The 25,779-nt window shown below is 36.3% G+C and overlaps 1 protein-coding gene across 1 annotated transcript in view; it reads left to right on the top strand.

Annotated features, from left to right (window-relative positions):
- The window catches only part of Hcn1 (hyperpolarization activated cyclic nucleotide gated potassium channel 1), a 379,984-nt gene that overhangs the window by 324,505 nt on the left and 29,700 nt on the right, over positions 1 to 25,779 (top strand). Inside the window, exon 6 of the mRNA XM_059276444.1 lies at positions 9,051 to 9,291. Within this exon, the coding sequence (XP_059132427.1) occupies positions 9,051 to 9,291 (241 nt within the window). The remainder of the gene's footprint in view (positions 1 to 9,050; positions 9,292 to 25,779) is intronic.

Raw genomic sequence — 25,779 nt, 5'->3', positions numbered from 1 at the left:
TCAAGAAGATGCTTTAAAGGAAAATACTAGAGTCCACAATATTTATGAGAAATTACTGTCTAGTTTTCCTGTCTACTCATTGAGTTTTAAATGTATAATATGATTAACACAAAATGGAACACTGGTTTTATAAAGAATGGCAAGGAGGGTCACATTGTTATGTGGGAAATGGTCTGTCATAAAAAATACAACAAAAGAATCAAACAGAAAATGTGCATTACGACTGCAGCTATGTTGAGGCAAATAGATTTTCGTTTTTTACAGAAACTAAAATAAAACTAATTTGCTAATAAAACATATAACGGGCTAGTCTCAATGCAATGGAAATCAAATAAAGTTAATATTGGGAAACTGTATACACTTGTTAGTCACTCCTGTTCTATCTGTAACTCTTTTAATTCCAACCATTTAAATTTTAAAGATAAATATTTCTTACCCTTATAGTTTATTGCATAATATTTGACACTCAAATTATTTATCACTTGTAATAAAAGCTTTCTTAAAAGGCAGAAGAGAATGTCCCAGTTAGAGAAAGAGCCTGTAAATATTCCATCTTAGAGACATAGAAATCACAGGAAATGTTTTCAAGAAGTGAGAGCAGGTTCTTAACTTGTCATTCAATGTCTACATATGCTTTCAAAGCTTTTCTAAAGCAATAATGTCTTCTTGTATAGGGTGATTTTCTTATATACTTAATTAAACATCTTGCAGTTTTGGAGTCAAACCATCAAATGAATGTTAGTCGAGATTGTGAAAGAAGAAAAAGTTTTCTTTCAAAGTAACTGCCAATCCTTTCTTTTATGTTAATGGAACGTAAACGTAAATCACAGTTCACTTCAACTTTATTCTATCAGTAAAGAAACTTTATTGTGTCTTATAATTTATCTCTTGATTTTCGACCAAACTATTTTTATTATTTATAATTAACTTATGTTGAATACATGCATACATAACTTCCTCCCTCAAGCCTACATTTAGGCTTCCGGGTACTCACTTATTTTAGGAAGCATACTTGACTATGTAAGTAGAGACTTTGAGTCATATCCCCTAAGGTTTAGATTCAGATTCTGTAAATCTGGATTGGAGCCTAGTAGACTATGTTTTAGAAAAATTACATAAATACATCTGTGGGGCTACTGACTCCCTCTAAAGAATACAAGGGATAGATAATGTCATACTTGACAGGTCATTCAAGATCCTTCTTCTCAATTGGTGTCTGTCAGCCTGAGCATCATGCCTTATATGAGGGCCGTACCTGTCAATGATCCTTAGTGTGTTCTGTTGATGCTTAAGCATTTTAAAGTTATGTCTACCAGTTCTACCAGTTCAACCCATTGATCTTCTCTGTTCTAAATGTCATGTTGGACAATTCAGCTTTCTTTGCAACTCTCCTAGGGATTAAGGACTGCTCATAGGCTGCAGGTACATGGAATATCCCAGCAACCCTTAACACAATATTGAAATGTTTTTATTCTTTTTTCTTTAAATTTTTAATATTCATTACTATCACATGATGCCTCGGATTCTTCAAGTAATGATCTCATGGCAAATGAAATCCTTAGAAGTAAGGTCACTTAAAATTAACTTTGCTTAGCCATTTCAATATATTTGTTTATTCTTCTTGGAGTCTGAGGATCTAAATCTCATTTCCCATGGCTCAAACTAAACCATGATTCAGCATTAGTTTATAGAAATTAAATATTGTGTCACCAACAGGGGAAGTCTCAATGATAGAGAGAACAATATGAGACCTCTACAGAGTGCTCAAACAAAGAATTGGGAAGCTTTATGAAAGGGCCGAAGCACATACTCAAGTGGAAGAGGAAAGCCTCAGAGGGATTTGGGATACATCCTTAACGGACATGTTTTAAAAAAGTGAATATTTGCTGCTTTTGCGGAGGCATCCAGTTTAGTTCACAGCACCCATTTGGCAGTCTGTAACTACAATTTCAGCAATTCTGACATACTTTTCTGCTTTCTGTGGGCACTGCTCACGGGTGGCTCGTATGTGTGTATGCAGAGAAAACATTCATGCACACAAACTTTTTTAAACTAAAGAAGGGGCAAATTATTCATGACTTAAGGTAGAAAAAGGTCAGAGATTCTAGGAATGGATTGGACTTTTCCTAGAATATGGTTACTGTTTGTCCTTTTCTGCCCTTGTATGGAAAATTAGGATGTGGTATTACAGATACACAGCATTAGCAGGGAAATCTACAAAGCTGATGATATGGAGATGCCAGTACAGAAGGAAGTAAAGGATAGTTAGCAGCAATGTTACCTATCCAATTCAGTTTCATCTGGTTTTCAGTAGTCACGTTTTTACTGAGATGTCACTTGTCATCCTCCTATAATACAGGTATGTGGTTGTTTCAACTCAAAGTTACCGTACAGCTCATTACTGTTCCCATATGGCTCTCTGATCTACCTCGCTTGTACTTCATGTTTATCTTGCAGAATATTTCACTGAAAGTTCAAATGTCTAGAAATGCATCAGACCATTTCCTTTTAAAGTAGGGCATCAGGTACTTTGTAATTCTCTTCACTGTCTATTGAAAATGCAATATGAATCATAAGTCACTTTAAATTTCCCAATAGTTACATTAATGATGAAAATAAATGTAAAATTATACACAATATGTTCATTTAAAATGAGATTTCAGATGCAATCTATATAAAATCATCATTAAAGTAAGAGTTTTTGTTTCTTAATGTCTACAGTACACAGTCTGGAACACATTTTTGTTTTCATAACACATCTTGATTTTGATGCCAGATTTTCCTCAGAAACAACCTATATGCAGATTTCATATTCTTCACAGCTGAAAGAGTGTGTTTGCCTGGCCAAGTTCTCCCAGATATGTTTTTTTCTAAATAACTAAACTGACAGGTTTTGAACTTTAAACTGAAATTGATTAGAATTCAGTAAACTGAGAATTCAATTTATCCGTCACACTAGCCACATTTCAGGGGTTCATGAACTCCATTTGTCTGGTGACCCCCATGGTAGGCAACGGAGCTCTGAGAATGACCACATATTTCTTTAAAAACTGGCTTCATTTCCTGAATTGTATGTGATTTTTTTGTTGAATTGCCTTTTTGAGACCTCTTTGGCTCATCTCTATGATTCTGTTAATGATCTAACTGTTCATTGGGTTTTTAATTATAGTTAAATGAGAAAACACAGTATTCAGAAAACATCGTGTGTCATCATCACTGTGAGAACAGAGCACACTTGATAAGCTGTAAACCAGTGGTTCTTACACTCTTTCTAATAGTAGTCCCTTTGAAAAACTACTAAAAGCCACCATCTAGTCCTATAAGGAACTTAACAGTGTTTTACATAGGGTTTCTGTTGCTGTGATGAACCACCACGACCAAAAGGCAAATTGGGGAGGAAAGGGTTTATTTGGCTTACACTTCCATGTCACTGCTACTGAAGGAAGTCAGGACAGGAACTCAAACAGGTCTGGAACCTTGAGGCAGAAGCTGATGAAGAGACCATGGAGGGGTGCCATTTATTAGCTTGCTCAGCTTGCTTTCTCTTTCTCTCTCTCTCTCTCTCTCTCTCTCTCTCTCTCTCTCTCTCTCTCTCTCTCTCTATATATATATATATATATATATATATATATATATAATTTATATTAATTTAATATATATTTAATTTTATATATCAGCCGTGGATTCTCCTGTCCTTCCTCCTCCCGCCCCCCCATCCTCCCCCCAGCCCACCCCCCATTCCCATCTCCTCCAGGGCAAGGACTCCCCCTGGGGATTCAGCTCAGCCTGATAGATTCAGTCAAGGCAGGTCCAGTCCCCTCCTCCCTTCACCCAGGCTGAACAAAGTGTCCCTAAAGGCCCCAGGCTCCAAACAGCCAGCTCATGCACTAAGGACAGGTCCCAGTCCCACTGCCTGGGGACCTCCCAAACAGTTCAAGTTAATCGACTGTCTCACTTATCCAGAGGGCCTGATCCAGTTGGGGGCTCCTCAGCTATTGGTTCATAGTTCATGTGTTTCCACTAGTTTGGCTATTTGTCCCTGTGCTTTTTCCAATCATAGTCTCAACAACTCTTGCTCATATAATCTCTCCTCTTTCTCACCAATTGGACACCTAGAGCTCCACCTGGGGCCTGGCCGTGGAGGATCACCAGCCCAGGGAGTATCCATACCCTCAATGGCCTGGGCCCTCCTCCATTGATCACTAATATAGAAAATGCCCTACAAGCTTGTCGGATTACAGCCCAATTTTAAGGAGCTGTTTTCCCAATTGAGATTCCCTCCTTTCAGATGACTATATATAGTTGTGTCAAAGTGACATAAAAGTAGCAAGCACACGTAGGCTACTTATGTTTGTATTTATCCTTAGCAGGGTCAGGGCAGTCACCTGTAGCCTGTTTCCTCACAATCCATACTTCTTTATTATTTAATTAAAACATGTCATCTCTCCCCTCCCTCTTCATTGTTCTACCCCTCCCATATTGCATCCCCCTACCAAGTTCATGGTGGCCTCTTCTTTAGCCAATGTTGCTGCATATACATGTACATGCATCAATACAGGAATATATCCTGCTGTGTCTGCTCAGAACTGCTTGCATGTGGAAGTTTCTAGGGCTGCATTTCTTGAGTGCTTACATTTTGTAGATAGGCAGACATGGATGCCCAGTGCTTCACACAGCAGTATACCACTGGATTTTTAAAAGAAATAAACTCTTGTCGGCCTGTGTTCTTGCTCACTGAAATCATTCTGAATCACTAGCTACGTTTCGTGACATTTGCTTTCTCCTGCTCTGAAATCTATGCCAGTTTCGCGGTGAAAAACAGGAAATGCTTCCTGTTTACCCAACATAGAAATGATCCTATAAGACAAAATTAACTTAACACATGGAATAAATTTTTCTCTTAGTTTTCAAAAAATATTTTGCTTAAATGTATTAGAGCAGCCCAAGGCATACTTTGAACCTCACATATAAAATGCGTGTCAGTTTTTTTGGTAAATATATTATTAAATATAATTATGAATTTAAAAAATACCTCAATAATAAATGAATCATCATTAAATATTCTGTCAAGAAGATATGTATACTACATAAAATATATTCAAAGTAGTCAAAATTAAATAGTCTGAAAGAGGCATTTAAGAAAAATAAAAGGATGATAGTGCAATGTATAAAACTGGGAAGAACTCATGCTAAAAGTGATTTTCATTTTTCATCCTAATGCTCAGACAATTGCAGAATATGAAGGTTTAGACTGTGTGGGTGTCTAGTTTTTGTGACTTTGATCTAGGTGACCAAGTGGAGCTGAATAAACTGGCTAATGTCATGAATATGCTTTGATCTTGTGAACTGGGCTATGACTCCCCTCTCCTCATGTCTGTTCTCTCCTGTATGTGTGGAAATATAAAAAAAAAAATTCAATTCATTCTTGAATTATTTTCTCCTAGCAAAAAAAGTAAAGCACTGTATATCAGTGGGTAATTAATGAATCTTGTTACTCTCCCTTTTTTCTGCATCCCTAAATTGCACTCAAATTAAATTATAATATCCCTTCTGGGATTTTACAAAAAGAGACAGATATATCTACTATTGAAGAAAAAATAAACGAAATAGTTTTTAAAGCAAGAAATAAGAAGTCACTGACAAGGCATGAAGGTGTTTGGTTTAGTCGCAGTGGACTTTATGGTACAAGACTCGACTATACCCTGTTCCTACTCCTCTAACCAGCAACAAAAACAGCAGTCTCCCTCTCTTTCTTATAGATCTTCTTTTTACAGTTCAGAGAACTCAAATACAACTCCCCTATAGTAAGTAGGATAGGTAAGTTGTAAAAAATAGCAAGATATTAATTGCAAATTGTGTTTTTAAACCTGTGGCAAACTGGAACACACTTTTTGTCACTTACAGAAGCAATTGTACGCAGGGTTTAGAAAGCATTGTTCTCGGAGAAAGAGAAGTCTGATGACTAACCATTGGTTTGCCTTCTCTGTAATCAAATGTCCATAAAAAACTCCCCAAATACCTGCATTCAAGACCAGTTTCAGGTTGTCTTTTAACTTCATAGTTTATGGTTATTCCAGATGCTAATGGTAACAGTGGCTATTTAGAAACCATCAAAAACCTTAAACTATTGAAATGCCAAGCCAGTAATCCAGGCATCTGGCACTTAAACCATATTTCCTCCTCTTACAAGAGTGTGGTCAGTACACAATTCTTACTATCTTCTATTTCAGCAAGAATAACATGAAACAGGTTTGTTGTGATAAAAAGTAACTTTTTGTATAGTATTGAGGAGACTTGAAACCCAGTACCTTAATTATTTTTCAGTTACTGTGATGTGATATCATGACAAAGGTAACTTATAAAAGAAAGCAGTTCATTTGGGGACAGAGAGTTCAAGAGGATTAGATTCTGTGACCATGATAGTGGCGAGCATGGCAGCAGACAGGCAATCATGGTGCTGGAACAGAAGATGAGAGTTTACTTTACACGTAGAGACAATAATTACTAGGCAGGGAGAGAGAGAGAGAGAGAGAGAGAGAGAGAGAGAGAGAGAGAGAGAGAGAGAGAGAGAGAGAGAGAGAGAGAGAATTGGGAATGACATGGGCTTTTGAAATCTCAAAAACCAATCCTAGTAGCACACTTACTTCAATAAGGCCATGCCTTCCAATCCTTCCCAAACAGTTCCACTAATTGGAGACCAAGCATTCAAATTTATGAGCTTATAGAGGCCATTCTCATTCAAACCACCATACTCAGCAAGAACATTAATTCTCAAAAATGAAATTATCCACCTTAAAATGTCCCTAAAGATGTCCAATTGATATTTTTGAGTAGTCCAGGCTACTGACTGAGAAAGAAAATGAGACAATAATGGTAGCATTCTTTAATAGAACATACTAGGTGATGAAGTTTCACTTGCTACAGATTGACCAACTGTCCTTTGCAATACTGAGAAACGTGAAGAGGTAATAATTAAGAAGTCTCTAGGTCTATGTGCCTTGTTAATGTCTCTCTAAGTTCCTAGAAGGAAGCTATCGTGTCTTCTGAACAGTATAAAAATGTAGAGCATGTTTGAGGTGGGATTTAGCAATGTTACAACAGCCTCATTTGTTAAGAGCACCCTGATTCATTTGTGCAATCATGGTAATTATATTTATAGCTATCATGCTGAAAACATTTTAGAACTATGCTGTTTAGAATAATAATAAGCATGATAGTATGCAACAGAATCAGATGTTTCGCCAAATGCAGCTTTCAACAATGATTGTTATCAATATAGAATTACATTGTGCTTTCTGTTACCATTTGGGATTATTTTAAATTGAATTGATTTTTTAATTTATGCATACAACATACAAATTATAGATGTTCATGAGATATTTAACACATCTATTTATTGTGAACTCTTCCAAATAAAGGTAAACATACCTAGTTTCTTAAAACATTTGTTTTTCTATAGCACAAACATTCAAAATTATTTATTCTAGCTTTCAGAAATGTACTGCATATTGCTCTTGCTATTGTTGTTGTCTGGTGGAATCACACACTAGAATTTCTTCATGATATCGAACCATAATTGATATCTTGAGCTCAACCTCTTATTATCACTCTTCCCTTCTCTCTAAGCTTCTATGGAATCAACTGTTTCAGAGTTCACGTCTGAAGAAACTTGTGTGGCTTGTTTCTTTCTGTGCTTATTTTGTTTTTAACATAATGGTCTCTGATAACATTCATTGCCACAAATGACAGAATTTCACCCTCTTTTTTGACTGATTCGTGTCCTATTGTATGTATTTATAAAATTTTCTTTATTCATCACCTAGAAATTTTTACAGATGCCAAGAAAAAATCAGGCAATTTTTTGAAATAACATCAAGGAATTCTGTTTTGGCCTTGGCACTAACATATTTTTCCAGATACAGCTTTCAAATGCTCTAATTTTGTTAATACTTCTATTTCATTGTGTTTTCACCTCCTATGAGGAGTGACTTCAGTTTCTATGCTTCTTAAACAAGATTACAACTCAACACAATATATATATATATATATATATATATTATAGATGTTCATGAGATATTTAACATATAGATATTTAACACATCTATTTATTGTGAACTCTTCCAAATAAAGGTAAACATACCTTTATATATATATATATATATATATATATATATATATATATATATAAACATACCATCTATAATATATATATATATATATATATATATATTCTTTGATGAAAGATAGCTTGATGCTAGGTTCTTTTATGAAGAAGCTAGAAGAAATGTCATAATGGTAACATTTCCAGTTCCAACGTTTGCAATAACACATTTACTATATCCCTGTTTTAGTATAGAAAGACACAAATATTTTTAATCAGAGCTAAAATCTGCAAAATGAAGCCAAATATGTAGATCTTCAGACTGTCTAGACAACAAATAAGAGACAGGAAAAAGATAGATGTTCTCTCTCTAGCTCCAGCTTCAGTGGGTGATTCGGAAAGATGGTTTGTTCTTGCCAAGCAGAAATCAGATTTCATCTACAATCATTCACTGGTTGCCTTTGGTAACATCTGCTCTCCATTTTTTCCACTCTAATGTGAATGATATTTAAAAAATAAAATGCAAACCGGCTACATCTGTCTTCTTCTTCTTTTATAACTCCTGCTAGTGGGTACTGGGTAGGCTGTTCGGCATCATGAAATACAGGACAAGCAGCATTGCACCTAGGAGTTATGGGACTTTAAGTTGTAATTTCAAACACAAAATAAATCAATAAGATAATACAGTTGATATTTTATTATTTAATTAATGTATTATTGAATATTTATTGTATCTCTCTGCTACACTAAGTGCTGGAATGAAACTTTAGTACATATTTAAACAAAGCTTATTACATTGGTTACGTATGTGGACTACAATTTCCATGGATTTTTACAAATGTAAATTAACCATTATACTGTATATACATGTTTTTAAGGTCAACATATACTCTTCTCCCAGATATGACTCAGTTTCCTCTTCCTGTGTGCTCACTCCTGCCACCTTTAGGAAATAGTCAACTTCAACTGCCGGAAACTGGTGGCTACAATGCCTCTTTTCGCTAACGCGGACCCCAATTTTGTGACGGCCATGCTGAGCAAGCTGAGATTTGAGGTGTTCCAGCCTGGAGACTACATCATTCGAGAAGGCGCTGTGGGGAAGAAAATGTATTTCATCCAGCATGGCGTTGCTGGCGTCATCACCAAGTCCAGTAAAGAAATGAAGCTGACAGATGGCTCTTACTTCGGAGGTTAGTAAACATTCAGGGTAAGATAAGTCAGACATTTCGGAGATGTCTGTCCCGAGGCTTTCAGAGGCCTCTCGAGTTTGTCCATTTGGGATGTGAGCTGGTATTTGAATTCTTGCAAAAGCGTTTGGAATGGATCTATATTTCAGGGTCACAAGTTCCATACAGGTGTATGTATAGTCATGTACAGTCGTACGTACACTAACGAGGGGAGAGTTGTAACCACTTTATCTGGAACCAAACAATACCGGATAAAAATAGCCAAACAGTGCATTTTTTGCCCTCAACCAAAAGTCCCCAGAGTGTTCAATGACTCTTTTCATATCAGTTACAGGGGCCTCCTGTGTTGCCCTATCAAGATTTTGAGTGTTTGTTATTTTGTGTCTACGCCTTTGTTAATATACACAAGAATTTTCTTCCTTGACTTTTTAAGGTTTTATGGGGGCAGTGAGAAAACAAGGAAAGCCAGAAGTCTTGACTTTAGATGTGTTGCTGAACGTTGCCGTCACCACTGTTGTTCACATATAATTGACAAAATTCATGGGATCCCCTAGCACTAAGCAAGGGAGAGAAGTTCATACTGTGGTTGGGCAGTAACTTATGATACTGAAAATCCTGATTATTTGGTTTGTTTCCAACAGGATTGTAGTAAAATGCATGCTTATGTTTATATACATGCACAAAACGTCCCCTTTAAGAGAACAGAATTACTGTCTAAATATTTTTTAATTTATTTATTTTAAAAAAGTTTTTTTTCATTTTACATACCAATCCAGTTCCCCTTCCCTCTCCTTCTCCTTCCCCCTACCCGCCCCCAATCCCATCCTCCATCCACTCTTCAGAGAGGGTAAGGCTTCTCTTGGGGAGTCTGGCATACCAAGTTGAGGCAGGACCAAGCCCCTGCCCCTTGTGTTAAAGCTGAGCAAGGTATCCCCACCCTAGGGAATATATTCCAAATTCCAAAGGTCACTCTGTTGAGACACAAGATCAAGTCCAGTAGAAAAATCAGTTTTCCTACTGTATGACTTAGTGATGTTGCACCTATGCCCATAAGTGAAACTTAGCTATAATTTTGCTGTTACTGTGATAATTTGTAGGATTTTCTAGGTCACTTTGGATATTAGTTTTTGCTAATCTTTTAGGCAAATAATTATAACTTAATCCAAATTTTCCTAATTCATACCTTCTCTCTGGTTTCTATCTCCTCCATAATGCCACATTGCACCTGATCAATAACATTTTCTTGTGTTCTCTTGATGAAGCTCCTTAGATTTTATGAACTGAGCAGTTTTTATGTGCTCTAGCTCTTCAGCCCCCTTGAAGTTGTTGGATAGTTCTCATCATTAGAGTGTGGTAACGTGTTTTGTGAGGAAGAGCAGGACAATGAAGCTCCATTCTCGGCTGACCATGTAACAGTCATGGAGCACCGTCTGCACAGCTTCCTGCTGCTGGTATTTGGTTCAGTCAGGGTATTCTGAGTAGAAACTTGGTTCCCTCATGTTCTTTATTTATTAACCTTTCATATCACCATGTGAAATATAATCTAATAGACTTCATTGTAGGGCTCAGATTGCTCAGATGTTTCTTCATGTGGTGTCTATGTGTCCTTAACAATGGGTTTTTATTCACTTATTCTTTGTTCAGTTTGTGTTCTGTTTTCTGTTTAGTCTGCAAAAGGCTTATGGTGAATATTTTTCTTTCAGTGTAGGGTCCTCCATATGTCCAAAGTGTCCTTCATTCAATGGTTGGATACTAGTGTTTTAAATCAAGATTTTGTTACTAAGAATGTTCATATTACTTCTCTGTCATTATATCTAAGATTACTTAGCTAAATAAAGCAATGCTACACATATCTGCTTGTGGACAGACACACGCATGCGCACACACATGTGCAAAAACACAACACTATCCAATATTTGTACATATGTTTTTTTTTTTCCTATAACCATCTGCATCTGTAGAAAAATAAAATGAGTTACTACTAATGTTTTCAAATTTAATCTATTACCACGTGGAGTAATCTGGTCCAATTCAGTTTTTTTTTAATTTAATTTTATTTTTTTTTTTGGCTTTTTAAGACAGTCTTTCTCTGTGTAGCCCTGGCTATCCTAGAACTCAGTTTTGTAAACCAGGCTGGCCTTGAACTCACAGAGATCTGCATGCCTTTTCCTCTGGAGTGCTGGGATTAAAGGCTTGTGCCACCATTCCTGGCTTCCAATTTCTATTCTTATTGGTAATTCCTCATTCACTAGCCAAGATGTCCCTCTTAAATGTGTTTTCAATTTGGGTGTACATGTATAATTATTCCATAATAGACAACTTGCAGGTCCATGAGAAACAACTTTTATCAGCTAGAGTTCAGTTGTATGTATATACTTGCCTCATTCTTATAGACTCCATGGACTTCCAAAGGCACTGAAGTCAGTATCTTATTTTTCTGTCCCTATCAGTGACACTGTTTTATTTAGTCATACTGCACTGTTTGTCACAATCTCCCTATCACCCAGTGCCTTAGGGTTCTGTTGTGGTGAAACACCATGACCAAAAGGCAAGTTGAGGAGGAGAGGGTTTATTTGGCTTACACTTCCACATCGTAGTTCATCATTAAAGGAAGCCAGGACAGGAACTCAAATAGGACAGGAACCTGGAGGCAGGAGCTGATACAGAAGCTGTGGAGGGATGCTGCTTACTGGCTTGCTCCTCTGGCTTTCTCAGCCAGCTTTCTTATAGAACACAGGACCACCAGCCCAGGGGTGGCACCACCCACAATGGGCTGGGCCATAACTGATCAATCACTAATTAAGAAAATGCTCTACTGACTGGCCCCCTGAATTTATAGGGGGCATTTTCTCAGTCTAGAATTCTTCCTATCAGATGACTATAGTTTGTGTCAAGTTAACATAAATCAAGCCAGTACACCCAGCTATGTTCTGACCTCATAAATTGCTTTTCAGTTTGCACATAATAAAGCATACTCTGTGTTAAAGAAATTCATAGATTTTCCACAGATGATTATTGTCCTGTATATACCATTATTTTAATATCAAATCTTACTCTTCTTTAAAAAGAAAGAAGACAGAAATCCCCTGTGCATCACTGACTTGGTCCTGTCACTTTCAGAACCTATAATAAGCACTGTTATATTTAAATTAAAGCTCCAATTTCAATTATTTAATTGAAATTATGAAGGAAATTGAATAATTGAAGTTTTGATGTATTCACCTTTTATGAAGTGACCTGTATATAATTTCATATTAGTTATAGGAGTTATGTTACTAGCTTTTTTTTTTTTTTTTTTGAGTTTTGAGTTTTGAGTTTTGAGTTTTGAGTTTTGTTTCCTGGGCTATCTTGTTTTCTCCATGGAGAGAAAATTTGTTCTGTATTTCTGATGGACACATATGTAAATTCCCTTTTACTGCCTTGTTTAGTTAGCTGGCATTACCAACACTATGCAGTATGAGGAACATTCTTATCATGATACTCATTGGGGAAGAAACGATCTACATTTTTACTGTTAAACATAAGACTAGTTGAAAGGTGTTTGAGATTTTTTTTTAAGTTTCTTGATTATATTGATGGTAGTCTACATAATTATTTTAAGTAATAAATGGAATCTTGATCTTGTCCATTTTTGTCTGTGTGATTTATAATAAATATTTTTATTTATTTTCTATTATTTCTTTTATTCTAAATAAAATAGAGCACAGTTTCCTTTCATTCCTTAACTTGTTTTTGCAGTTGATTACATTTGGATATTGAATTTTGATCCCTATTCATAAAAGTAAGCTTTTGATTATTGAAGTTTATAGAAGAGTTGGATTGGATTTTCTTAAATTTTTGTGATTAATTCCACAAGAAATATTGCTCTTTTCTTTTTCTTTCCCTTAATGTATTTTCTGAGCTTTTAATTAGGCTAATTCACACTTCAGAAAATGGATTTATAAGTTTCTCTCTCTGCTCCTGTTTTCTGAAGAATTATTAACACTGCTTCTTTAAATATATTGTAGATTTCCCTAATGAAAACATTGGAAGCCAGGATTCTTTTTTGCAAGGTTATTGCATATTTATTCAATTTCTTTATAGCAAAGATACAATGTTTATTCAGCTTACCTATTTCTCACTGTGTAAATTTGGTTAGTCTGACTCATCTACAACATTATTCGATGTTCTCATCAGTACATGGTCCAAATAAATGAGCATGAGACAGATGTTCGATGTCTATTGGGCAAATTTATAGGCACCAGAGAAACAGAAATGAGTAAAAGAGATCAAGTATCCTACAATTATTTAACTTTTAACTTGTGGTTGTTTAAAGATACTCAGAAATGACTAAAATTGTAAGCTGTTTTATTAGATGATAAAGAGAAATGCTTTGGGGAAAGTAAAGCAGAGAATATATAAGAAATGCCCCTCACCTCCTACAGTCATGTAAGAAATTACAGTGTGGGCATGTGGAATTAATGGAAGTTCCGGAGTTCTTAGTGAGTAATGATGGTAAACACAGGAACAGACTAATGATAGTTGTTCTCACTGCTCAGGTCAGATGGATGGTGATGTAGGGAATGCCGAGGCGCAGGTAATAAGGTTCTGTGGGAGAAACCATCTGGCTGATAGAGAACAAGAGTTACCTGACTCCGTCTTGATTCCTCTTTGGAGATCAATTATATAATCTTAATTTTCTTTTACAAGTGAGGAAATTGAAAGGCTTTCAGAGGACACCCCAGTCCTCTGCTTCTCTGCTCTTACAGTCTTTCTGACCCAACTTCCAAGAAGTTTCCTGAGCCTTAGGTAAAGGGATTGTGTTGTAGATGTATCAACTGGGCATGGAAACCACATGGTCAGGTGATCTTTGTGTTTTGACAAGTTGTAGGTTTCTGTAATAATTTCCATTTGTTGGGAAAAGAAAACCCCCTTTTTTATGAGGATTGAGTGTTTTACTTACCTGTGGATGTAAGAGGCATTAATAATGCAGCTAGATTACAATGGTTTATAAAAGTAGATACTTCTCTAGATTCTATGGCCTCATGAGTCATGAGTAGTTAGATAGGTTTACAGAACTTACTAAACATGAATTCCCTCTGATTGAATGGGTCTTAAGTCCAATTACACAGCTATTTGTTACTGCCAAGATATAAGTGCTACCTTTAGGTATATCTCACCACACTACTCATTGTTGTGTTTCATATATGAGAGGCAAGCTACACTTACGAAATCTTAACAATGTAGTAGCCTAAACAAGACCTAAACAATTGCATCAGTTGACATGCCAATATGGATGGAAGAAATTACATGGGGATCCATCCCTAGATGAAGAGCTACAAAATATTAATGGTTACAGAGAGAAAGAGAATCAGTCTTCCTTTGGGATAAGCTCTCTAATTTGTTATCCAATACCAAGTGATTGGTCCTAAAAGCGTATACATAATACATATACACATAGATGCATGCATACATACATATGAGCAATAATAAATGTATTCAGTAGGTTTTATATATATATGTATATATAGCAATAATAATAACTGAAAATAAATAATAAAACAACAGAGATAATACATGAAGGTGTAAGGAGGGCTTGGAGGCAGAAGGGGAACAGTGGTATGGAGGAGCAGGATATGGTAATGGGGGACTGAAGACAATCAGTATATTATATACATTTATGAAATTTCATAATGAAACTTATTGCTTTGTACAATTAACAAAGGCTAATGAAAATGGAAACATAAATCAATAAATAACACACAAAGGAACTGAGGCTCCTATCAGTTAAACTGGCTGCATACCTGGAATGAGACAAATCTTGGCTAAGCATTTGAATTTCAGATGTCTGTGTGTTCCGTCTGTAGCACCTTTGCTCCAGAGGGGCATTATTATCCTCCAGGCCTAGGATATTACCGATGGAACATTGGCACAGGTTTCACTTTCTCTTCAAAGCTGCCCATTATCCTTTTATGTCTGCATTTCCAAAGGCCTTTTGAAATCTCCTCTTAGGTGCTATCCAGTCTCCATTAAAGTAATCATACTGTTAAAATACTGTCCCCAGAAGAAGTAAAACCATTAAATACCTCATTAAAATTTTAAATTATCTATCTCTGCACCAAATTTTCATGATTTTAAAGAAAAGTTGCTGTATTCCTAGAATAGTGAATTTAGTTATTGGTATGAACTCTATTATTATATGAACTCCAGACCAAAGGGCATCTCAAGTTCCACTGCCAGCCCATGATTCATAAGCTCTTATGTCATGGCAAAAATAAACAATACACTCATGAAGAAAATATTCTCTTTAAAGATTCCTCAATACTGCTTTATAGTATCCAGCACTATGCTAGAAATTAGAGGATAAAGTATGACTTTAACATACATCTTTAGAAATTTTAAACCCACAGTGTATTCAGCACACCCGCTGTTTTAAGGGGTACAGAAATAGGATGGAAAAACCAGAACACCAGTAATCCTTGTCATGGGGACCTGTCCTAAGTTATCAGAGGACTGAAATCTCTGAACTTTATTCCATCTCTACTCCATTGCATTTTTTAAGAAGTAGGTACTAGTTTTGGAGAAGGTGTGAAGAACCTGTTGATGGTGAATTAACAATTTTATTACTTCAAATTTCACCCAACATTTACCAAGAATAAAAAAAAAAAAATCAGTGACAAAGTGATTTCTGTTTTTGTAGTTTTTGCCTCACTCCCCCTTTAACTCTTTACTCCAAGATAAGTGAAATAATTGTTTCTAGCCTGGTTAGACAGCTCTGAAATGTCTTTTTGAATCTCCTGGCCTTTTTGGAAATAAATCAAGTTTTCCTTTATGTGGGTTCTTAATCCTATTAATGAAAGACTTAGACTCCCCATGGGAGGCCTTACCTTCTTGTAGGAGGAAATGCCGGTGGGTGGGTTGGCGGGGGAGGCTGAAGGGTTGGGAGGAGGGGAGAGGGGTATTTGTGATTGGTATGTAAAATGAATAAAAAAATTTCTTAATAATAAAAAGACTATAAAAAAGACTTAGAAAAAAGAAAGAAACTCAAAGACCATTTTTTATTAGAGAATGAGGAGAAAAGGAACAGGGTAGGCAAACTGTAAATCTTGGCAGCTGGTAGGAGAAAGAGATGGAGAAGAGAAGGGAAAGCTATGCCTTTTAGTTAGAACTCAAGAAAGCAGACATGTTCAACCATGAGGGCCAAGAAGCAATTGCAGAGTGGAAAGGGGGAGTGAGACTGGGAGGGTGAAAATGACCAGAGGGTGAGGAAGGAGACAGCTCATTAAGAAAGAGAAAATACTTCCAAAGTAGGAGCAAAGAGATCTAGAAAAATGAGGAGGAAGCTCACAAAGGACCGGGTCACAGAGTGTATGTCTTACACAGAGTGTAAGACATTTGTATAGCGTCCACTGCTCCTACTTTTGTATGCCATAAGCTTTTCTCACACATGCTGTGCTCATTACAGGAAGCCCAGGTGAGACATGGCTTCCAGTCTTTCTCTGAAAGCTGATCATGAAGGAGATAATTATTCCTCCCACATTCTTAGAATGCCATTAGGTAAATCAGCTTTCCTAGGGGCTGGCTGGTCTCCTGACCTTATGACTGACAGGCTCAGTTGGATTAACATTTAAGGAAGAGACAATACTATGCAATGTCCTAATCTTTAAGGCAGATTGGGATATCATATATCCACCAGGACTTAACTTCCATTCTTTTGACTAAAAAGTAGTAGCTTTCCCTTAATGGATCTCAACAAAATTCATATATGCCCATTTATCCAGAGTATGTTAAATCTTAAAGAGGGGCAATTTTAAAGCTTTTCTTCTAGTGTCACCAAGAAAATGGCAAACAGGATATGAGGGCAGGGTCTTAATAGCCTCTAGGCCAATCAATGCCTCTCTAGCTACCTAGCATCACCTCCTCAAAAGTGGAGACCTGAAAATCATTTATGAGATGCTTTTAGTCAATCTGGCTATTTCTGAAAAGTAAGAGAATGATAACAAGAAACCTGTGTCCCTTAAATTGATCCATCCTGTCTGGACTCTGGTAAAGCAGACCTGCACATAGGATCAAAGACATTTGTGGCTTCTGGCCAAGATTAGGAACAGAACCGTTTATTTCCAAAGTCCTTACCCTAAAGTTTCATGACCAGTGTCTGTCTTATGTTCTCATTAATTAGATGAAAATAATGTTAATCATCATCTACATCCTAATTCCAAAGTTCTATTATTTTATAAAGTCATTTATAAATGAATCAGTGAATGAAAGGACCAAATCTAATGTCTGATACATTTATCAGGATGAACATTATGACATTTTAGTTTGAAGTAATACTATCTGTATCAAAAATAGTATAAAAGGAAGAGAGAAGAAAGCTTTAAAAGTCCGCATAAACAACATGGAGTTGCTTATAAGGAACTGCATTTGGAGCTTTTTAAATTAGTAATCAAAGCCAAGTTTTAATCCCATTAAAAATCTCCATGAGGCAAGGATAATTTCTAAAAGTATAATTCTTATTCATCCCTATTGGTGCAACATATCTTTCTGGAGTTCCTAAATTTTAATATTCATCAATAACTGAGGGAGGGGATTTTTTTGTTTTTGTTTTTGTTTATTTGTTTTGTTTTTACTGAAGTGAGCGGTTCTATAGCAAACTGAAATAAGCCTAGAAGGTTATGGTTCAGTTTAGAGTACAACCTTTTCTTGAATATTTAAAAAATATTTTTTCTTTCCATGGAAAATATAAATTGATGTTTTGATTATCAGCACTCCTTGTTATTTATATTTTGTTTGTGTTACTCAAATGCTGAGTTTTGTAATCATATGCTAACAGTATGCCATTAAAGGAATTTCTGTTAATAAAGAGCAGATGGAAGACTTTATCCCCCACAAAGAGAATATGCGAAGCTTAGGAGGTAGAAGGAAGCATGGCATTCAGTTAAGCACACTGGAGGGTAACCCAGGCGGAATATACACCGCCATTAGGGATAGCCTAAGAGAAGCCCACCTCTTGGAATGACTTTTTTAAAAGATTTCCCTGTGGAATAAACCTGAATTTGAGATTGAGAGTAATCAATAAGTCTTTATTCTCGTCCAAATGTCAACTCCCTGGGCCTTGCCTGTGTCACACAATTTCTAAGAAAAGCTCAGACTCTATTCTAGGGTTTTGCTCCACACGAATCTTGTGTCATTCTGGCATGTGTCTAAATCAGAGGCTGTGACTGTCTCTCAAAAACAATAATATCAGAAACCTCAGACAATGGCTCCCAGATTCTGTACAATCTGACCCAAACTATTTTCCTGAACTATTCCCACATTTCCCCTCAGAAACACCTAATCCACCGGTCCTCACTTAAGCATGGGCAGCCCTTGTGGTCCCCAATCTGCTTTTGGAAACATCTCGTCTTTTCAGGCTGTGGCATGCTCCTCATCTTTGTAAGGTATGACTGAAGTGCTGCCCTTTTCACCCCGGCTCAGGGTCTTTCTCCTGCTGCTCTCGTAGTGCTTGAGCCACTCAACTGTTTATTGTTTTGTGTTACTCTCGAGTGCTAAATTAAGAAATGTGAGTTTAAGACCTTTTTTATCTTTCTAACTTAAACCATGGAACCAAAGCAAAATGCCAGAAAGTCGCTAACCCCAAGATTCTTGCACTGTGAGTGAATGAGTAAGAGACGGTTCGGCATGTGGATATATTTCAACTTGACTCCACTTACAGCCTCATATTTCTTCTTTTGAGCCCCAGAATTCAAGAAACATTCAAGTAACACATTCAGCTTAGCCAAGCTCTGTGTAAAACTATGTTTTTTATCTTAAAAAAAAGGAAACCAACACAAAATAAATGACAAACTGAGTTAAATGGAACTAAAGAAAGTGCATAATTTCCAATTCACAGGTAAACCTTATAAAAGAATTTTCGACTTTTGAACTCACCTCACTATCTTAAGGATCAAATAAAAGAGCTCCATAAGTTAGGACAGGAGAATCTAAAAACAATTTTTGTCCGGAAGAGTTTTCTATGAAATTAGAAATGTGCTATATCTACTTCTGGTAATCAGTGATTAGTCACTGATCACACACAACCATTTCTATTAAGAGTGCACATTTAATAAAGATTATGCTACTGTTTTGTTGATATTTTCATCTTTAGTACCATAATTTTTACTAGATAAACATATATGGCATCAAATCCTATTTTGAAACATTTTGATTGTAGTTTTGGAGTAGTTGTTTTCTGTTCATTTTTATTGTTGTTTTGAAACATGATCTCATGTAACCCAAGCAGATCATCAATTCATTCCATAGCCGTATTCTGAATCTTGAGTGTCTGGATCACAAGTGCTAGGAACACAGTTATGTATACAATGCACAGCTGTGGGAACCATTTTTATGGAAGAACATTTTTATAGCATTAAAACAATTCTCAAACATTATTAAATGCCTGTCTCCTAGTATATTTTTAAATTTGTATATAGTTGAATTTTCAACTCCAAATGTCTGCTTGCCTTTCTGATGTGTATAAGTTCTTTAAAAAAAAAAAAAAACATCATTATTATAAGTCAAATAATTTCATTCCATATTTGATGATACCAAACATAAAAGTCACTAATTTTGAATGTTGATGCCCACTCCCCCTAATTTTATATAATGAATTTCTAATCTTCAAATGATGATATTTTGTGAGTTTGGCTTTTATATGATAAGGCTTTTATCTTTTCCAATGATATGAGGACACAAAAATGGTACTCTGCCACCTGCAAGATGACTGTCAGAATAATCTGAAAATGTTGACACCTTGATCTCAGACATCCAGCCTCCCATTCGAACTGTATTTCTATTGTATATGCCTTGCCCAGCATCTGGCTGTTGCTATAGCAGCTGAATTGAAAGAAAATGATGATAAGCAAAACAGTAAGATTCCTTCTTGATCCTTTCTTATTTTGTAGCCCTGTGCCTTGGCTCTGCAGCTTGATTTCAGAATCTCAGCACAGGTTTGCTGATGAAACTCTTTTTCTACTTGACAAATCCCTTCGTCACCTGCCACAGCTGGGTGTGACTGGTGAGCTAACATGGGGGAAGTAGTGTGAGTTCTTCGAATAAGATGTGAAAACTATTATTCTGTTGTGACACCTCTTTAAAGACCCGTTATCCTGCTCTGTTATATTTGTGGAATCAGAGAGAGAAATTAGGGGCCATATCTGAAAAGGTAGCTTCCACAAAGTGTGTAAGAACGGCAACTTCACAAAAGGGCTCAGGTTTAAATTTCACTTGTAATATACCAGTGCCTCCTCTTACCTTTTTAATTCCACACCAAATTTCGAGACAAAGGGAATTGAAGTAATGATATACCAGTGCCTCCTCTTACCTTTTTAATTCCACACTAAGTCCCTAGACAAAGAGAACTGAAGTAATGATCACCCTTCACTGTTATCTGTCAAGGCACTAAGTTTAGATTTGGAAGCAATGAAACAGTCTTTGACTTTCTCAAAGTAACATTTTTAAAGTAAAGAGTACACCAGGTTCTGGGGTCATCGGCTCTGTGTAGTGTTTCAGTTTAACACATTCTTAAGGTGTTCTTTAGTAAGGAAATGAAGAAACACTGGGAAATGTGTCTATTATGTGTTTTTGAGACTTTTGTCTTTGGCTCATTTTCTTTGTTTGTTTTACTTTGTTCCGGTTTGTTTCTATTTTATTTTATTAATATTTTTAGATACCTGTTTCATTTCTAATGTGAAAGAAAGAAAGGGTGTGAATTTAGGTGGGAGGGGAGGCTGCGAGAATCCGGAAGGAGTTAGAAGGAAAACAGGCATCAGATTATATTATATGAAAAAAAAATCTGTTTCCAAAAAAGAAGCACTGCTTGTGAGTAAAGCACTGATGTGGGACTCTGTTGTGTGAGGAGGATCGTTTGGAAGGCAATGCAGGTGCCCTGCCGAGCGGCACTGCTGGTGGACAGATGGCCAGTTTCGCACGGTGTCCTCATTTCAACTCTATCTCTAGCTTGGGCCTTTTCCTGTGGCCTTCCACCTGTGCTGAGAGTGGAGACTTTTCATCATGGCCCACATTATATGCCTCTTCGATTTAGACCTCACTTCACATTTGAAGGTCCCACTAGCTCCCGACTTACGTCTGTGCCATCGATTGCCCTTGGTAGATCCCGTTTCACCTGTTTGAGGAGCTTCTGTGCGTTTTATTAGTTGATGGGTTTCTCTCTCATAATATTCTAATTAAGTTAGCAAACTCTATATTTAGGATCAAATCTATAAAAAGATTAGGAAGCAGCATGATGTGGCGGTATGCTCAGCATCCTGGCTCAGCCTCCACATATCCAGGCTCTAGTCCCGTGGCTGTGGGGAGGAACTAACTGCGTGTCTCCAGGCAATCTGTCTAAAGTCCAAGAGCTCAAGACCATAGCCTGTAAAATGAGGTTATTAAGTCAGACACCCCCCACAGCGCCTTTAAGCTGAACAGTTCATTGGAATGTGTCATTTGGGGGAAGTGTATGTGCTTGGCGACCTCTTTAATTTTAGGTGTCTAAGCTTGTAAAATGACTTCTGACCTCATCTAAGTCTGCATTACTTTTTTTTTTTTTAAAGAAAATCTGCTTTTTCTTTATGACATAATTGTTCAGGATACTTTATTTAGGCCAATCATCTAGCATTTTCAAAAGAAATGGGGTAAAAAAAAATAAAAAATTCAATGCTTTGAGGTTTCTTAAAATCTGTTGAGAGGGAGAAGGATATTAGAGGACCTGGGCCTTGGAGAACACAAGGTAGGTGTCTCCAAGACTCTATTTCCATATGTATCTATAAACTTGGATTGCTGGTAATTCCTCCCACAGAGGTTTGCTTAGGAAACTAAAGGATTCAACATATCTAAAGTGGTTAAAACAGCATGTGGTTTCTAGTATATGCTGTGTAGTCAGCATTTAATATGCAAAAAGGCCAATGTCATATAAAGCAAGAGATACACATAAAGGACATTGCCAAGAAATCATTGCTCATGTCAAGGGAACAATGTGTGTATTCTCCAGACTACATTCATCCTAATCTGGTAGCACTGAAACACAGCCTAATTCAATGTGCAAGGTAGAGGGTGGGCTGTGTGGATGGAATAAGTTATCTTAAAAGATTTTCAACTTAAGCCAGGTGGTGGTGGCTCAAGCCTTTAATCCCAGCACTCAGGAGGCAGAGCCAGGTGGATCTCTGTGAGTTCGAGGCCAGCCTGGGCTACCAAGTGAGTTCCAGGAAAGGCGCAAAGCTACACAAAGAAACCCTGTCTTCAAAAACAAAACAAAACAAAACAAAAAAAGATTTTCAACTTAAATAAATCTTCAATCTTATAAGTTATAATCATTTCAACTACATGCACATACACCACATATGCACACATATACATAAATAATATGCTATAGTTTCATAAAATCAAAATTCTATAAACATATCATACCAGATATGATGCTAAATACTTTTATAAGTATAATATTATTCTGCCACAAAAAAATAAATAATAAAAGAATGAAAAAATCATGATGAGTTAGATGTAAACAATACACACAGTGTATGTAATAACTTGATGTCCAATTAACATGTACAACTATTAATTTTTCATGTGTTATTTAAAATATATAGGATTTCATATTTTAATTATCAGTTTTTCAGATGTATTAGAAAAGAAATGTAAGAATGGCATATTTTTTTAAAAAAGTTCCAAAATGAATTTTTCAATTGACATGAAGGAGGAATCTAATTCATTTTGTACAAATAGAAAGGGTAAAAATTCGTGGACTTAGAGAACAGTATTGACAGATCTCTGACTGTTAATTAATTGCTCTATCTTAAAGTCGCAGGTATATTATCTAAAAGATATTATCAATGATATTTCATTATAGCAATTCAGAAAACAAGGACTCTTCCCATTTAGATGTTAGTATGAAACTCATTTTGTGTACATGCATCTACACACACATACACACACACACACACACACACACACACTCCTCTAGCTCATTGCTAAAGTAATCTGAATTTACTAATCATAAACATGCTAGTTAAATGTGGTTGTTTTTGTCTTTATCTATGGAAATTCTTCATGGTTGAACTTTCTTGTCTGGAAGTGTGAAATTGCCAACCAGGATAGCTGAACTAAGGATAATGAAATAGAAAGTGTTTAGTCATTTAAATTGAATTTTGTCACCTGTTTTACAACGTATGGCAAACTCATTGAAATGTTTAACTGTCCTTAGCCAAGTTTAAATGCTAGAAGTATTTTTAAAAAGTGCTTTGTACTTGGTGCCATATGTTATGAGAAACACAGAAAAAAAATCATTAATATTTAGATTGCATATAATGAATAGTTTCCATAGATGAGCTGTACACTACGTACCCTACAAAAGAAATAGGAGGTGCTAGGGATATACCTTTATGTTTTGAACACTGGTAATTCATTGGTAGCTCCTCACATTAATATAGTCATACTTGGCATCAGTGAGGACATCAGTCAAACACTAAAAGAGACCAGAAGCATTTTTAAAAAGCAACATTTGAAATCTTCATTTTAATACAATAATTCACATTTTGAGTACATAGTTACTTATCCTTCTATTATAAGTTTTAAATCCATCTACTAGACCCTCAAATGTCATGAGATTTATAAGGCACTCATAACAGCAAAGCATCCCTGTATTTCCCACCTAAATACAGGAGGGAAAATATTGATAGAGTTCTCCCTGATTGCTGAGGAGTAAAAGGTGGACAGAGACAGTAGGACAATTATGTTTATAATTTCTAACAGGTCATACATTAAAGAAAGTAGATAATAACTAGATAAAGCTTTTATCGATATCATTAGCATTTTCCCAACATGGTAGGGCACAAAATAATCCTTCTGTATTTTGTCTTAAAAATATACACCATTTTCTCTGTTTATTTAGAAGGGGAATGATGTAGGGAAATACTGAATTTCATATCCTAAGATTCTGAGACTTGGCTTTTTGTTTCTCCGCTCCTTTGCTCCTCTCCTCTCCTTATCTCTTCCTTCTCCTCTCCTCATCTCCCTTCTCCTCCTCCCTCACCTCCTCCTCCTCTTCTTCCTTTTTTTCTTCATTACAACATTCCCATTATTAACTTATGGGAATATGCCAACAATGATTGGCTATTAGATTCTATAACTAGCCTAAGGTATCACCATAATTTGATCTTACGTAATGGTCCCAAAGTAACATAGGATGCTGAATCATCTAGAAAACAGCATCAGACTGTCAATAGTTGAGGACCTTCTAAGTCCCTGACATGTTCTAACTTTTAAAACTTAAAATGACTACAGAAATGTGTGCATGTGGTAACAGGAGAGTGACACAGGAGGGCTAATATGAAAAGCAGCAATCTTCCATCCCTTCTCATCCCAGCCTCATTATCCAGAGCAACTTCATTTATGTTTGAGCTTCTATTATTGCCCTCTCTATTAATCAGGGCACACTAGAGGAACAGAACTGATAGAATGAATATATATGATAAAAGGGGTCTAAGTAGATAGTATTATCTGGATAATCCTACATTGGCTATCTTCACTCAGCAGAGGCCAAGAATCTGACAGCTGTTTAGTCCATGAAGCCAGATACCTCAGGGGTCACATTCTGGCACTTAAGACCTAGAAGATTCTTTGAGAGGTCTTCAGTCCACTTTGAGGCTACATAGGCTGGGTCCTGATGTCAGTAAAGAATGATAGCATCAGCCGCAGCAGTAGCAGCAGAATAGATGCACTCACCAGCAAGAAGCAAAGGCATGCAAGCAGCGCCTCTGTTTCCTCTGACCTCTTTGTATCTGTAGGGACACTCAAAGTGCCACCAACTCCAGGGGAGGGTTGCCTTCAAGCTTGAGAACCTAAATTTGATACCCAAAACACACACAGTGCAGAAAGAGAACAGACTCTTATACTTGTCTTCGGACCTCAACATGTGGGTCATGGCATGGACACACACATGCAGAAGCACACATGCACATATAACCATATGCACAAAAAATGTGCAAATTTAATTAAAAAAAAAGAATTGGAATTATAACTTTAATCATTATCCCCTTCACTTCACCTGTAACTCTGAACTTCAGTAAATATTTTAGTTGTCAAAAGAGTTATTATATAGTACCTTATGTAGGCAGTTTTTAAACCCTTAATTTTGCCTTTTTAAAATATATCCAAACAAAAATGAAAGAAAGTTTATAGAAATAATGGTGATCTAATGAGTAGCACCTGAATAAAGTAACCCTGAGGGCTGCTGAATCAATCTCTTGTCATATGTGGTTCACAAAGTCCTTCAGATTCCTGTGAGTCACAATTACCATGCTTTAGTAGCTGTAAATGTCCGTCTTGCCAGTCTAGTGTTGAGTAGGGTTTATTTTAGGAAACAAAACCCGACAATCCTGCCACCATTGGATAGAATAACTTTGAGTAAAGTTCTTTGTTGCTAAAACTGTGAAGAGAAGACAAACTATTTTGCCTAACTTTTATAGAAATAAT

This window comes from Peromyscus eremicus, chromosome 11, assembly GCF_949786415.1.
Source record: "Peromyscus eremicus chromosome 11, PerEre_H2_v1, whole genome shotgun sequence".
NCBI classification, from domain to species: Eukaryota; Metazoa; Chordata; class Mammalia; order Rodentia; family Cricetidae; genus Peromyscus; species Peromyscus eremicus.
Note: the sequence above shows the minus strand (reverse complement) of the source record. Positions and strands in the feature narration are given on the sequence as shown.